Here is a 15,030-nt window from a genome sequence, read left to right on the forward strand (position 1 = left end):
TATTTAGGTTTCTAATATCATTTTTTTCTAAACTGCATAGTTTGCGCGAGAGACACTTCCAAAGTGAAAAAATGTGTCCCCCCCCCCCTGTAACTTCTAAAATAACAGAATGAAAAATCTAAAAAAAATATATGATATACATTACCTAGCAAACTTCCACCGAAAATTGGTTTGAACCAGATCTAGTAAGTAGTTTTTTTATAATACGTCATAAATAGTACGGAACCCTTCATGGGCGAGTCCGACTCGCACTTGGCCCCTTTTTATTTTTGTTACTTATGATTATTAAACTCACAACTAAGATTTTAGTTTAGACTATACCTACCCATTGAAGAGCAGTCAATTATAAAATGTGCATTTGTGACTCCAGATCATAGTGTCCATGAATGGCATATATATTAGGCTTTTGATGTTTCCAATGGGCCAAGAACTTTTCAGAGAGCAATAAATGAAGCACTTGGATCTTTAAGAAAAAAAATATAAAATCATAGTACCTTCATCGAGCGTATTTACTAGTAGAAGAGGGCTTAGAACTATTGATTTAGTTTGAAAAGTCTTGGATGAGGCGAGGTTTACTTTAAAACTAAACAACTTTTAACCGGTCTGAATAATGTTAGAAAACTCAACAGTATGTGTGGTGTCCATGGGCGGCGGTAATTGCTTACCATCAGGTGATCCGTCTGCTCGTTTGCCTCCACTACCATAAAAAAAATGTGATCGAACTCAAGGAGTACACTTGTTAAGAGGCCTTATTCCTACAGACGAGCGTATTTTGTAAAATGCTTCCTTCCTCATTCAAGATTACTACGTAACTATTAGTATTTATTTAAAAACTGATAACGTACTTAAATAATCATTTCCTAAACTAGGGGCTCCAACAGTTAAAATTTTCATTTTCTCTTTTAAACCTCTTTTTTAATGAGTTTTCTTGGGAGTCTTTTCCAAATTTTGCAGTGAGAAGTGGCGTTTCGGTTCTCAATTTTGCAGTAAACAAGAATCATTTGCTACATGAATGACTACAATTTGATTCAACATATCTCGTACGAGGGGCTGGAATGATTAACAATCGAAGATTCATTTGAAAAAATTGATAAAATACCTTCCGAGTTTTCTTCATTTTTTTGCCGAAAACAGGGTTATATTATTTACAGGGTTAAATACGCAAACGATTGGTATTTTGGCTAGGCACCAAGCAAGTGTGTGGCCAACATGCCAATCGTTTACGATACGACAACGAAACACTATCTTTCTTTCTATCGCACTAACATGCGCAAACGATTGTCATGTTGGCTAGGCGCCATGGGTGCATAGCCATCATGCCAATCTTATACGCCAAGACAACGAAACACTATCTGTCTCTCTATCGCACTAATATACTTTATTTATACCTGGGGGGCTACCTACCGCGAAATCCGTCCTGAGCCGGACGGAGGCAAGAATGCCCGAAAGGGGGAATGTCGCCCCACTGCCTACACGAAACAGGGGGCCTACCGCGAAAACCGAAATTCGCAAATTGCGGGGATCTTTCTCTTTTACTCTCACTAAGACGTAATTAGAGTGACAGAGAAAAATGCCCGCAATTGACGAATTTCGATTTTCCCGGTAGCCGCCCAGCGCCAAGAAACCGGAAGCGCACATTTTTTTATGCTATCGTTTACACAAGTGCCTCAACCAAAGAGAATAACTTATCACCACTATCACTACTTTTGCCCCAACTCAATACATTAGAAAAACATACTAATGTTTCGTATGCATTTCAAAATTTAATTAGCTGGCCTTCTTTCAGTACTTATTATTATGATTTTAATTCAAAAGTATAATAACAATTAGATTATTGGTTTTCATTTCAAAATATTTTCCTTTTTTTATGCAAAATAAATAACAGGAAACGTAATATTTTGGAACGCATCCGATTTACATGTGGCGACAGTAACGACATGGCAACATTGAACTTAACATTTCAATTTCAAACGGTTTTCGATTGTGTAGTGTTTTAGGTCGTTTATCAATTTGTGAAACATATATTGAAGTGTATTTTTTATTACAATTATGTCCGTTTTTGATGAAATACTGTGTAAACTTAATGAAATATCTAACAGTTATGTTCGCTCCCTAAACGAAGACATACAGGTACAGCGATGAAGTGTTCAAAAATACGTTGTGAAAATGGTGGCTTGCCGTGTACTTATTCGACCGTTTTTGACGCGATTTTTAATTGAAAGTGCCTTTTTATAACACATTTAGTTCTTCTATTTCAGAAAAAATGCTCTATATTAACTCTAAAATGCATTACAACTATAGAAATCTCGAATCAAAACTTAAATTTCAAACTTTCTTTTCGTGACGCCTTTCCGCCTAAAATCTCAATAATATGTTTAATTACGGAGTGGAATACAGTGTTAGTGATTACATTGATGTGGTTTGCAGGTTGCTTTCGACTCTTTAGAGAAGTTTGCTGAAGAATATCAAAATGGACGCGGGAAACGGGACCAAAATCAGAAGAAGGCTCTGGTGAACACGCTCATGAGCATAAATGAGGCCGAAGGTACGCCATTTTAACGAGATTTTGTCCAATTCCTATCTTTTTTTTTAAGTCACAAGTCTACTCACAGATGATATTTTATTTTGTGTAAATTCCAGGGAGTTCTGTTATTGGCTATGCTTATAAGTACTCATGTTTTTTGTATATTATTCATTGTAAACGCTGTAGAACTTCTCAATAAATAAATTAAATTAAATTAATAGTCATTCTTACACAGATTGACTAAGTCCCAGAGTAAGCTCGAGGCTTGTGTTGTGAGTACTTAGACAACAATATATGTAATATACAAATACTTAAATACGTAGAAAACACCTATGACTCAGGAACAAATATCTGTGCTCATCACTCAAATAGATGCCCTTGCCGGGATTCAAGCCCAGGACCATCAGCTTCAAAGGCAGGGTCACTATCCACTAGGCCAGACAGGTTGTCTCTCGATCAATCTTTAATACTCAATAAGATAGTTTTTTTTTAGTTGTTTGACCTGATGAGTTTGATTACATTTGTTTCCTCCTTTTGTACACTCAAACTTTGAAGCTATAAGAAAACACAAAGACTTATTAATCTACCAGGGTCAAGAGCCAACATTGGAATCAATGTTTCTATGTTATAGGAAGAAATTATTAACATTTTGATGCTACACTCAGCTAGGTCAGAGCCCTCAATAAAGCTTTTGCTGTGTGGAATATTGGGACTAACTTTTTAAATTATTAATGGAAAAAGAAATGTCTTTTTTTCATTCAAATTTTTAGCCATTTGTGACATTGACCACTAGTATTTTTTAAAATGATATATCTTTTTATGATAATGATGATAAAAAACTTGTACAATAAGTTTCTGAGAATTGTGCTATACTAAAAGCTCACAGAAATATGTCACACATTCAATTTATGGTGGTGTAGCAGCGTGTAGGTCAGGATCTTGATGACTCAAATAAAACTTCAATTTATAATGAAGTGTTAGGTATAATCTTCCAAAAGGTACTGGTTTACACGGGTTCTTGCCAAAACGGTTAAATGTAGAAAGTGGGTGTTGATAGTATGGAGGATGATGAAAGAATGATAGTCAATATTTAATCGGTACAAAAGGTGGTTTAAATTTAGGTGCTTCTAATTGGCCGCGATACAAAATATGTGGAGCGCTCCTATTGGTGCTTTTGAAAAGCCTCCGAATCTATCTGAGCCCGATGGCTGCGTTTAGCTACTGCATTGGGAATATTGTTTTATAACAATAAGTTGCATTCGCAACAGTGGTGTTAATACATCACTGCTAATGAATAATAATAATTATATATATCAACCAACCTAAGAAGGTACATTAATTCCAGATGAAAACACTCCTAAAGAAGTCGGGAAGTCCAAGGATGGCTCGGAGAAGCGGCTCTCCAGCAAGCGGAGCAAGGAGCAGGTTGAGGGCATGTCTAGCCCTGAGCAGGAGAAGAGACCCAAGAGAAATGCCTCTGTTAAGGCTCAGAATAATATCAGCAAACAGGTAAGTATTACAAACATTCATACCAGATGAAAACTCTCCCAAAGAAATCCAAAAGTCCTAGGATGGCACGTAGAAGTGGAGCAAGGAGCATGTGGACGGCATGTCCAACCCTGGGCAGGAGAAAAGACCCATGAGAATCGCCTCTGACAATGGTCCTACCACATTGGCTGTTATAAAATGTTATACAACATTGTGTGACAGGGACATCATGATAGTATTTATAGTAATTTATTAGGTTTTTGTAAGGCTCAGAAGAATATTACCAAACAGGTAACATTATTTGATGTTATAATGTAGGCATGCACTTATGTGGTCATGTTAGGCAACCGAAGTGTAAAAAAAGGAATAAGCTTTGAATTGGTACAGTACAGGAGATGGTAATTTAAACTTTCCCCATTTTACACATTATTATTTATAAAACAACAATGCCCTCCTCGAAATAGGTAATTTTAAAACTTATTTATACATGATTAAGTTTCATAATTAATAATAAGGCGAGGTGGTATTCCAGAACCGCAAGTTCTAATCTTGCTGGAGGAAGTATATAATATTATTTGCAATCACATTTAACCCTTGGTATGTCAGACGCCATTATGCACATGTCTGGAGGTATGCCGTACTCCTGCTGCTGCCAGGAAAGAATATTGGCTTGTCTGGTGTCCCACTGGGGAACCATGTTTAGCTTCTCTCTCTTGCTAGAAAGTTGAGTCCCAAAAATTAGTTCCCCAGTGCTCTGATATACAAAAATGCTAGATCATAGGCTACAGTTGGTCAGTATCATCAACAAGGTTAGTGTTAATTTTTCCCGTATACTGTATAGACGCCGTGAACGCAACAATTGCGCATATAGTAGAGGAGTGTCCTCGGAGACGGTATGCTGGAAGAGTTGAAGAACTCTATGAGCTTACAGCGGGTGCCAGGGATTGGCTATTAAACTTAGATATAGATTTCTGATATAAGAACTATAATGTAAAATGCCTATAACGAGGATAACGCCATACGATAATAATAATAATTATTATTATTATTATTTGCAAAGCAGGCAGGCAGTTGAAATAACTGATAATGCCTGTATCCAAAACCATCAATAAGGTGTTGAGTAGAATTTGCATTGTGCGCATCTAATTTATTCTTAAACTCATTGACACTTTAGGGTGATACTATATCCTCTGGGAGTTTGTTCCAAGCTTTGACCACTCTGTTGCTAAAGAAGTGTCTATGAGGATTATTGTAGGATCTGCGAGACACCACCTTATACTGACCTCTCAGACGGTTGTTGTTATTGCGCTCTAGCATCTCATGAAAATCGTTGAGGTCATAGTGTTGGGTTAGAATTTTGTATGTCTCAATCAGGTCCCCACGTTCTCTGCCATAGAAATTTTGCTGTCACTGGTATTTGATACATTCCCGTATATGGTTAAGGAAAAATTAACGCAGTGTGAACCTAGACGAAGGGTTCATCATAATGATTAAATCAATTTCTTGTGCAGAGAAAACCCCTGGAGTCTTTAAATCAGCACATTTTACTTCTCAGTGACGATGACGATGTGGTAAACTTTAAAAATGTATTAAAGTCTATAGAATGTAATGTAGTTCAGTAGTATAATCAGTGGCGTAGCTAGGCGTGGGCGGGTGGGGCCTTGCCTACGGCCTCGCAATTAGGGGGGCCTGCAAGTTGGCACCTTTTTATTACCTTGGGGAAACACATTGAAAAGGGTCTCGCAGATGTGGTTTCGACCACGGTTAGATTAGTTCACGCTACGCCACTAAGTATAATAAATTAATAAATTATGTACTGCTATTATTTTGCACACTGTATATTATTTTACAGTACATATGGTGCTACCTTATAGCACTAGTGCGAAAATTAGCATATTACGTTACTGCGTCGAACATTTAAAGGGCCATATGTACTGTAAAACGTTGTACGATACATGTGCGAATAGGTAATTCGCAACTCGTGTCGATTTAAAACACTCCCTTCGGTCGTGTTTTAATTTATCGCCACTCGTTTCGAATATCCTATTTTTCGCACTTGTATCGTAATGTACTATGTAGCAATAGTATCTTTTGATGTAAAATATCCTTGGCATTCCATTCCTAAAGGGTCCTTATGCTCCAGGTGGACCCTTCAGGCACGGAACGTCACCTAATTTATTTATCATTAAGTAGCAGTTCTTTCTATTACTTTTCTAGCTAGCTGGTTGATATTAATATTAGGACAGTTTACGCATTTAGGACCCATATTATCTCACAAATTTTATTCGCATTTTAGTTAAAACATTTTGAGAAAGCTAGATGTAATTTACTATTTTAAGGTAGTGTAGGTAAGGTATTAGTAGGTTCAGAAAACGGATTAAAAAAAGCGGCCAAGTGTGAGTCGGACTCGCCCATGAAGGGTTCCGTACCATTTATGACGTATTAAAAAAAAAACTACTACTAGATCTCGTTCAAACCAATTTTCGGTGGAAGTTTGCATGGTAATGTACATCATATATATCCATAGATACCCCACACGTATGGGTTTGATAAAATTTTGAGTTTCAATTCTAAGTATGAGGAACCCCCAAAATTTATTGTTTTTTTTTTCTATTTTTGTGTGAAAATCTTAATGCGAATTTCACAGAATACATCTACTTACCGAGTTTCAACAGTAATTCTTATAATTTCGGAAAAAAGTGGCTGTGACATACGGACGGACAGACAGACACACATGACGATACGGGTTCCGTTTTTTGCCATTTGGCTACGGAACCCTAAAAAGTCGTAGCGCTTTTTTGATCACAATATGGCTGCCATAAATTTAATAACAAGCTTGAGGCCTTTCTCTAGAGACTTCAGCGATTCAAATCCTGAGATTTTGACTTTCACTCGATAGAAAAAAAATCATGAATATAGCTCTAAACTGCACTAAAAAATTATAATATAATTTTGCATAAAAGCTAATCATATGAAAATTATTTCTAAAAATCAGCAATATTATGTTTAAGGGAATTCAGTGCTTACTTTTTTTATCCTTCCATCTCACTTTCGCTTAAGCTCAGTGAGAGTAAGAGAAGAACATAAATATTATTTATTTATTTCGGAAAATATAGTCTATGTCTTCTTTAATTACAAACTTTAAGTATTATTGTGTTATTTTTACCTATTTAGTGTGTATTTTTTTTTTTTTTTATTTAGCCTAGTAATACAAAGGTATTACAAAGAATCCCATTGTTGGGCAAAGGCCTCCCCCCATCTTTTTCTAATTCCGTTTGTCAGTAGCCTGTCTGACAAACAGACACAAAGGTATTACAAAGAATCCCATTGTTGGGCAAAGGCCTCCCCCCATCTTTTTCTAATTCCGTTTGTCAGTAGCCTGTCTGACAAACAGACACAAAGGTATTACAAAGAATCCCATTGTTGGGCAAAGGCCTCCCCCCATCTTTTTCTAATTCCGTTTGTCAGTAGCCTGTCTGACAAACAGACACAAAGGTATTACAAAGAATCCCATTGTTGGGCAAAGGCCTCCCCCCATCTTTTTCTAATTCCGTTTGTCAGTAGCCTGTCTGACAAACAGACATTGCACCTTAGGCAACTTACACACCGATTATGCTACTTAATCACTTACATACGAGGGCTGATCCAAAAGTTGTTAGTTGCTCCGGCTCTACTCATGCGATAAAAAAAATATTTATACTGTTGTGAGGGATATTTCAATGCTACTTATGGCCATCAATTTTTTTTTTAATTAATGGAAATAGTTTTTTTATTTTTAACTGAAAGCTGTTTTGTATGGAGTTACGAATTGCTTAGAAAAAACGGAAATTTTGGGCACAATTAAATGAAGTTCGTATTGAAATCTTTGAAAATGTAACTTAAATTTACCGGGGTCTAATTATTATCTTCCTTCTAGTATTTCCAATGTATAAATCAATAAAATAATCTTATATGCATATATATATATATATACAGGGTGTCCCAGAAATCGACGTCAAGCCGTGAATGGATGATAGACCAAGTTATAACAGTTATCAGAAAAATACAAAAAAAAATCTATCTCATGTTCTTCAAAAATTATGGTCACTTTAAAAATTTACTAGAAAATTCACAACCTATAATGGTCTCTTAACTGTTATTAAGTAATTACAAATTCCATAATTTGTAATTTTTATTTCCTTTATTTATTTTTGGTCTTAGGCTAGGTCATTTATAATATGAATATAAAAGTAAAATATAAAAACACTCACAAAACAATACAAAATATATATAAACACATTATAAAAAACCTAACCTAGGGTGCCGCCAGCAGCGGGGCAGGGCCCAAGCTGCCGGTGGTCAGGGCCGCAGAGAGAGGAACCGGCGGACTATCCGCGCCGTGTCCAAGATCACCGCCTTCTGCATCTGACCCTTGATCCAACCACCTAGCGAGAGTCTCTCAAGGTGTTGGTCGAGACTCTTCGCTATGAGACCGTTCGCTGAAACGACTATCGGGACAATGATCGTCGAATCAACATCCCACATGGCGGTTATCTCGTGAGCCAAGTCTAGGTACTTACTGGACTTGTCCTTCTCGGCTTTCACGAGATTCTCATCATGGGGGATGGTGATGTCGACGAGCACGGCCCGGCGTTGCGATCGATCTATTATCACGATGTCAGGCTTATTGGCTACAATAGTCCTGTCGGTAATAATAGATCGATCCCAATAGAGCGTGGCACGACCATTTTCGAGAACTGACGCAGGTGAGTACTTGTAGTACGGTACTTCGCGGTCCACAAGGCCGTATAGAAGAGCAAGTTGCTGGTGAATAATCCTGGCTACGAGATTATGTCTGTGCAAGTACTCGCCGTTAGCAAGATGAGAACAACCGGAAATGATATGCCTGAGTGACTCTCCGGGACGGCGGCATGCCCGACAAATGTCGACCGTACCGTCCTTCAGGATATATTTCCGATAGTTGTTCGTCATCATCACTTCGTCCGCAATTGCACAGGCAAAACCTTCGGTTTCTCCGAAGAGGTCCCCGAATCGTAACCAGTTCACCGACGCGAGCAGGTCTACGTCGGGTCCCGTGAGGGCCTTGTAGAACCGCCCGTGTAGCACCTTACTCTCCCATGCCGCCTTGCGATCCGCAGTACTTAGTACCACAGGTTTGCGCCAGTTCTCGTTTGCCAAGGAGAGCGGCGTGAGGTTCCTATCTACTGCCACCACATCACGATGCATCCCACACTCGTTGTTAAGGAAATAATTCCTGAGATTGCACACCTCGCGGTTGTGGAGATCTTTGGCGTTTAGGAAGCCGCGACCTCCACACTTCCGTGAGATGTACAATCTCATAACTGACGAGCGTGGGTGTAGCATACGGTGTGTGGTTAGCAGTAGTCGGACCCTCCGATCCAGGGCGTCCAGCTCGGTCTGAGTCCACCTTAGTATGCCAAAGGAGTATGTGAGTAGGGGCATTACCCAGGCGTTGAAGGCGCGCACTTTGTTGCCTCCTGACAAAAGACTGTTAAGGACTTTTGTGAGCCGACTGAAAAAAGCGCTCCTTCACCGACTGTCTAATACCCTCGTCCTCAATACCCAACGACTGTGTCATACCAAGGTATTTGTAGGTTTCTGATTCAGAGATAGATCTGAAAGACATTGTCTCAGAAAGTTGTAAATTTGTTGAATTTACAACCTTCCCCCGCTGTACATGCATAACCGCACATTTATCGACACCAAACTCCATGTTGATGGCACTACTGAAAACTTCGGTGGTTTTCAGTAGCTCCAACAAGTCTTGGCTATTTGGTGCAAATAATTTGAGATCATCCATGTACAGAAGGTGAGAAATGACTTCACCCTCTCTCCGAAGCCGGCAACCTAGTCCCGAATCCTTTAGCAGGGTGCTGAGGGGATTCAGAGCTAGGCAGAACCACAGGGGACTCAGACTATCACCCTGGAATATTCCTCGCTCAATCCTTATAAAATCCTGCGGGCCAGGGCGGTCATCCCCACCTCCTGGTTGACGAAGGACTGTGGTCCACTGCCTCATACACGCGCTTAAGAAGGCTCTTAAAGCTGTATCAACTTTATACAGCTCTAAGACCCTCCCCAGCCATGAGTGAGGCACCGAATCATAGGCCTTCTTGTAGTCAATCCAAGCAGCAGAGAGGGCCCCCTTATTCCGCCGGATTTTTTGGCAAATGGTCATGTCTATGAGGAGGAGCTCTTTAGTACCACGGGACCCAACCCTACATCCATTTTGAGCGGAGGCCAAAATGTTGTTAGCGACAATATGCGCGTTTATTTTTGATCTCAAAATGGATGTAAGGAGCTTGTAGAGTGTAGGCAAGCACGTGATGGGTCTGTAGTTCTTAAAAAAAAAAAAAAAAAAAAAAAAAAAAAAAAAAAAAAAAAAAAAAAAAAAAAAAAAAAAAAAAAAAAAAAAAATGACGCTGTCAACGTCAGTCGTGTTTTTGTAAATTCTCTTTAAATATTTTCTTGATTGTGTATTTACGTGTTGCTTTTTACATCCATTTTATGAAAAATATAACCCATGATTACTCCATACTGTTACGTATATACGGGTTATACTCTGACAAGTAAAAATGTGTTCAACATGTACGACAAAGCTAAGTAAAGAAAATGCAAACCAGAAGCAAAACACGACCTCAAATAGCGTCTACCACATCCAACGCACGCCTACCACCCTCGCCCGCCTCGTGTGTCTCCTCGCAATCGTCGTCGGGCGATGAATTCGCCACCGCGCCCGACACCAGCGAGTCGAGCGACGAGTGCGGGCCGCCGCCGCCGCCGCCACGACCACCTGCGCGACGAGGGCGGCCACCGCTGCCGGCACGCTTGGGGCCTGCGGGACATCCTGCCCCGCCCACGGCTCCCGCTGCCGGTGGTGTAGTGCGTCGCATGCGATGGTCTCAATCCATGAATGAGAACGTCATGCGCGCCTACTATGGGGCTACAGAGGGAGGAACTAACCTATGCGCGTATCGTGTCCGGATTCTGCCTCTGTTTCAGGCTCTTGAACCGACCATCGAAGTGACTGCGCAACGATTATCGGATCAGGTGCGAGTCATCCAGCGGCGTAAGCGGTTGGATGACTCTACACTTGATCGGCTCCGCCTGGAGGCTCTTTCTGCTCGCTCAACCTCCACCTCGGCGCGAGACCCGCCCGCCACGTCGCCAGATCCGGTGCCGGCACCCGACCAGGCACCGAGGGCGCCGCGGGTGGATCTCAGTGCCGGCGAGGAGGAGCAGTTCGCGCAGAGTGCGAGTAGTACAGCCAATGAGCAACTGAGGAGGACTCTGGAAGAGGTGATTATGCAGTATCGGTCCACACCCAACACTAGGCCACGATTACCACGTTTGCCTATGAATAGACGCAATCTAGCGCTAATGGGAGCCCTAAACGCTTTACTAGAGCCATATCTGCGGACTAGTAAAGATTTAGATGATACGCACGCGATCATGTATTGCGGAGCCATCGCGGCGTGCCGTGTTGCACGAGTCAAGTTTTCGGACGCTGAACGTGCACCTAGGACCGCCGGAGGTGCCCCCGCATGGCAAATACGGATCGAGCGACGTATCAACTCGTTTAGGACTCTCATTGCAAAGCTGATCTGCTTCAGGGGGGGCAACCACCGCCCCCGAGTAAAGCGCTTTGTGAATCAGGCGTTCGCGGGGACGGGCATTGAGCCCCGCGACTATATTGCCAATCTCACGGAGCGCATCGACTTTCTTAAGCAGAAAGTGTATGCATGGGCAAACCGTATTCGCCGCTACAGAAAGCGTGTGGATCGATTCCAGCAGAATCGTCTTTTTCAGAGTGATCAAAGGAAGGTATACCGAAAGTGGGAGGAAACCAACCTTCGTGCGTCCGACACGCGGTCGCCAGATGCTACTGCCATGACTGATTTCTGGCGTAGCATCTGGTCAGTGCCTGTCGAACACACCGAGGGGGGTTGGATGAGTGTTGTCGAGCGTGAGTGCGAGTCCATCGAACCTATGGGGGCAATCACCATCAGCCCCGATGACGTAAGTTGTGCCATCCGCACGGCTCAGAACTGGAAAAGCCCTGGGCCGGATGGATTGCACAACTTCTGGCTAAAATGGTTCCGATGCTCGCACTCACGCTTGGCAGCACAATTTCAACAAGCCCTCGAGCTTGGTTCTCTTCCACCTTCCTTAACAACTGGTGTCACCTTCCTGCTCTATAAGTCCGGTAGTGCCACGGAAGCAAAGAACTACAGACCCATCACGTGCTTGCCTACACTCTACAAGCTCCTTACATCCAATTTTTATTATTATTATGTAATCTTGAATAATGCTTCTGTAGATTTTTGCCTAAAACTGAAAACCAACTCCTCCTACTTGGAAGGAAATTAAACTTTTACGAAATCAAATTATTCAAATTTACTATTTCGCCTAACTTTAACTGACTGTACTGAAAAAAAAAATGTACTACGCCAGTTTGGCAAGTAACGTTAAAAATTGGCGCATTTAATAAGGATTCAAAAATGGTATAACACTTGCTAGAATACGTTTTCAATAATTGGTCAAGTTTTATTTTTTGTAAAGAACTCCAGTTTTGACCATAATTTTCATACTAGCTTAAAATGATTTTGGCTTACTTAAAGCTTTGCTAAACTTCGTTTCAAGGTCGAGAGAGACGGAGAAAGTCATTTTACGAAGTGTGAGCGAGACAGAGAGCGATGCCACCCTTATCAAAGATGAAACGGATAGATAAAATAACCGACGAGTGCGAGTGAGACAGCAGTGTTATTATTCTGTTGTGCAATGTTTTGAATGTTAATGTTTTTGAATGGCGAAGTTTATTTGGATTTTCTTCAGAATACTTTACCAGATCTGTTGTTGATCAGGGAAATGTGGTTCCAGCAAGATGGCTGCCCAGCGCATTATGCCCGTTTGGTAAGAGAACATCTTGATGAAGAATACCCGCTCAGGTGGATAGGGCGCGCTGGGACAATTTTGTGGCCACCCCGTTCGCCTGATTTAAATCCCCTGGATTTTTTTTACTGGGGAGCGGTCAAAGAGAAAGTTTACACAAAAACAATAGAGAATTTAGCCGAGCTGCGGGAAAGAATAACGGAAGCGGTTGAATTTGTAAATAGGGGAAGATTTGCCCGGAAAATAACCAGATCATTTTTAAGAAGATGTCGTGCGTGCATTGCCGTCGAAGGGAAGCTGTTTGAACATTTACTATTGTAAAAAAATAAATTTAAATCTGATATTTTGTTTTATTTCATTTTTCTAAGATGGGAAAACTGATCCTGACTTAAAGTAAAAACATTGAGTCATTATCATAACGTACTGACTTGTTGGTGTGAGCGTCTGCGGTTGCACAACAGAATAATAACACTGCTGTCTCACTCGCACTCGTCGGTTATTTTATCTATCCGTTTCATCTTTGATAAGGGTGGCGTCGCTCTGTCTCGCTCACACTTCGTAAAATGACTTTCTCCGTCTCTCTCGACCTTGAAACGAAGTTTAGCAAAGCTTTAAGTAAGCCAAAATCATTTTAAGGTAGTATGAAAATTATGGTCAAAACAGGACTTCTTTACAAAAAAAAAACTTGACCAATTATTGAAAACGTATTCTAGCAAGTGTTATACCATTTTTGAATTCTTATTAAATGCGCCAATTTTTAACGTTACTTGCCAAACTAGCGTAGTACTTTTTTTTTTCAGTACAGTCAGTTAAAGTTAGGCGAAATAGTAAATTTGAATAATTTGATTTCGTAAAAGTTTAATTTCCTTCCAAGTAGGAGGAGTTGGTTTTCAGTTTTAGGCAAAAATCTACAGAAGCATTATTCAAGATTACATAATAATAATAAAAATTACAAATTATGGAATTTGTAATTAATAACAGTTAAGAGACCATTACAGGGTGTGAATTTTCTAGTAATTTTTAAAGTGACCATAATTTTTGAAGAACATGAGATAGATTTTTTTTTGTATTTTTCTGATAACTGTTATAACTTGGTCTATCATCCATTCACGGCTTGACGTCGATTTCTGGGACACCCTGTATATATTAAATATCAGAATTTTTTACTTTTAATGAAAGAACTCATTGTTGACACCTATTAAATCATAATAATATTTACTCAATCAAAACGATTTATACGTAAAAGAGCGGCCGAGATTCGTCATCCACCTAAAAACTTATGTTTTTTTTACAAAAACTGTCTATAAAATGACAGCACATATGGAGTCTCAATTACTGATTTCCATGACTGATGGTTAGGCTTCGACGCGTCGAAGTAAAAATAAGATAAAAACAAAAATAAGCGTTTTCTAAAAATGTATTTACACCACTTTAATAAGCACTGAAAAATCCCTCACAATAGTATAAATAAAATTTTAATCGCATGTGTAGAGCCGGAGCAACGAACAACTTTTGGATTAGCCCTTGTACTTGTTATAAAGTCGATAAAAGCGCGCCCATCATAGGTCTATTTTTAATATTCCTTGCCAAACTTTCACTGGAATACTTGATTATTTGACTGCCTGTCCATCTGTTCCAAATGTTTTTCACTATTTAATGTACAAAACTGTTTACATAAAACATAAATAATAATCTGCAGGTGAACGTGAACCTGACGCAGAAGCTGCGGCGCGACGACCCGGAAAAGACACGTCGACGTAAGGATGACGACGCGGACAAGACACGTCGGCATCAGGATGACGACAAGGAGAACATACTGACTGTCGTACAGGGTAATCTTGTTAATAAGCTTAAGTTGACGACTGGTTTGTCCTAGTGGGTAGTGACCCTGCCTATGAAGCCGATGGTCCCGGGTTCCAATCCCGATAACGGGCATTTATTTGTGTGATATGTGTGTATTTATTCCTGAGTCATGGGTGTCTTCTATATATGTATTTGTACGTATATACAAGGTGCCCGTGAGCATTGCGAGAGATTTTAACGGTGCATTCCTGATGGCAACAAAAGCAAAAAAAATTATGACTTTGTGAAATTCGACAAAAAAT

At 40.1% G+C, this 15,030-nt stretch overlaps 1 protein-coding gene across 1 annotated transcript in view; it reads left to right on the forward strand.

Annotated features, from left to right (window-relative positions):
* Positions 1-1,950: 1,950 nt before the first annotated feature.
* Positions 1,951-15,030, forward strand: part of LOC133516685 (histone-lysine N-methyltransferase 2B) — a 67,859-nt gene continuing 54,779 nt past the window's right edge. Inside the window, exons 1-4 of the mRNA XM_061849706.1 lie at positions 1,951-2,130; positions 2,428-2,545; positions 3,870-4,033; positions 14,625-14,757. Of these exons, the coding sequence (XP_061705690.1) occupies positions 2,050-2,130; positions 2,428-2,545; positions 3,870-4,033; positions 14,625-14,757 (496 nt within the window). The 5' untranslated portion in view covers positions 1,951-2,049. The remainder of the gene's footprint in view (positions 2,131-2,427; positions 2,546-3,869; positions 4,034-14,624; positions 14,758-15,030) is intronic.

This window comes from Cydia pomonella, chromosome 3 (genome assembly GCF_033807575.1).
Source record: "Cydia pomonella isolate Wapato2018A chromosome 3, ilCydPomo1, whole genome shotgun sequence".
Taxonomy (NCBI): Eukaryota; Metazoa; Arthropoda; class Insecta; order Lepidoptera; family Tortricidae; genus Cydia; species Cydia pomonella.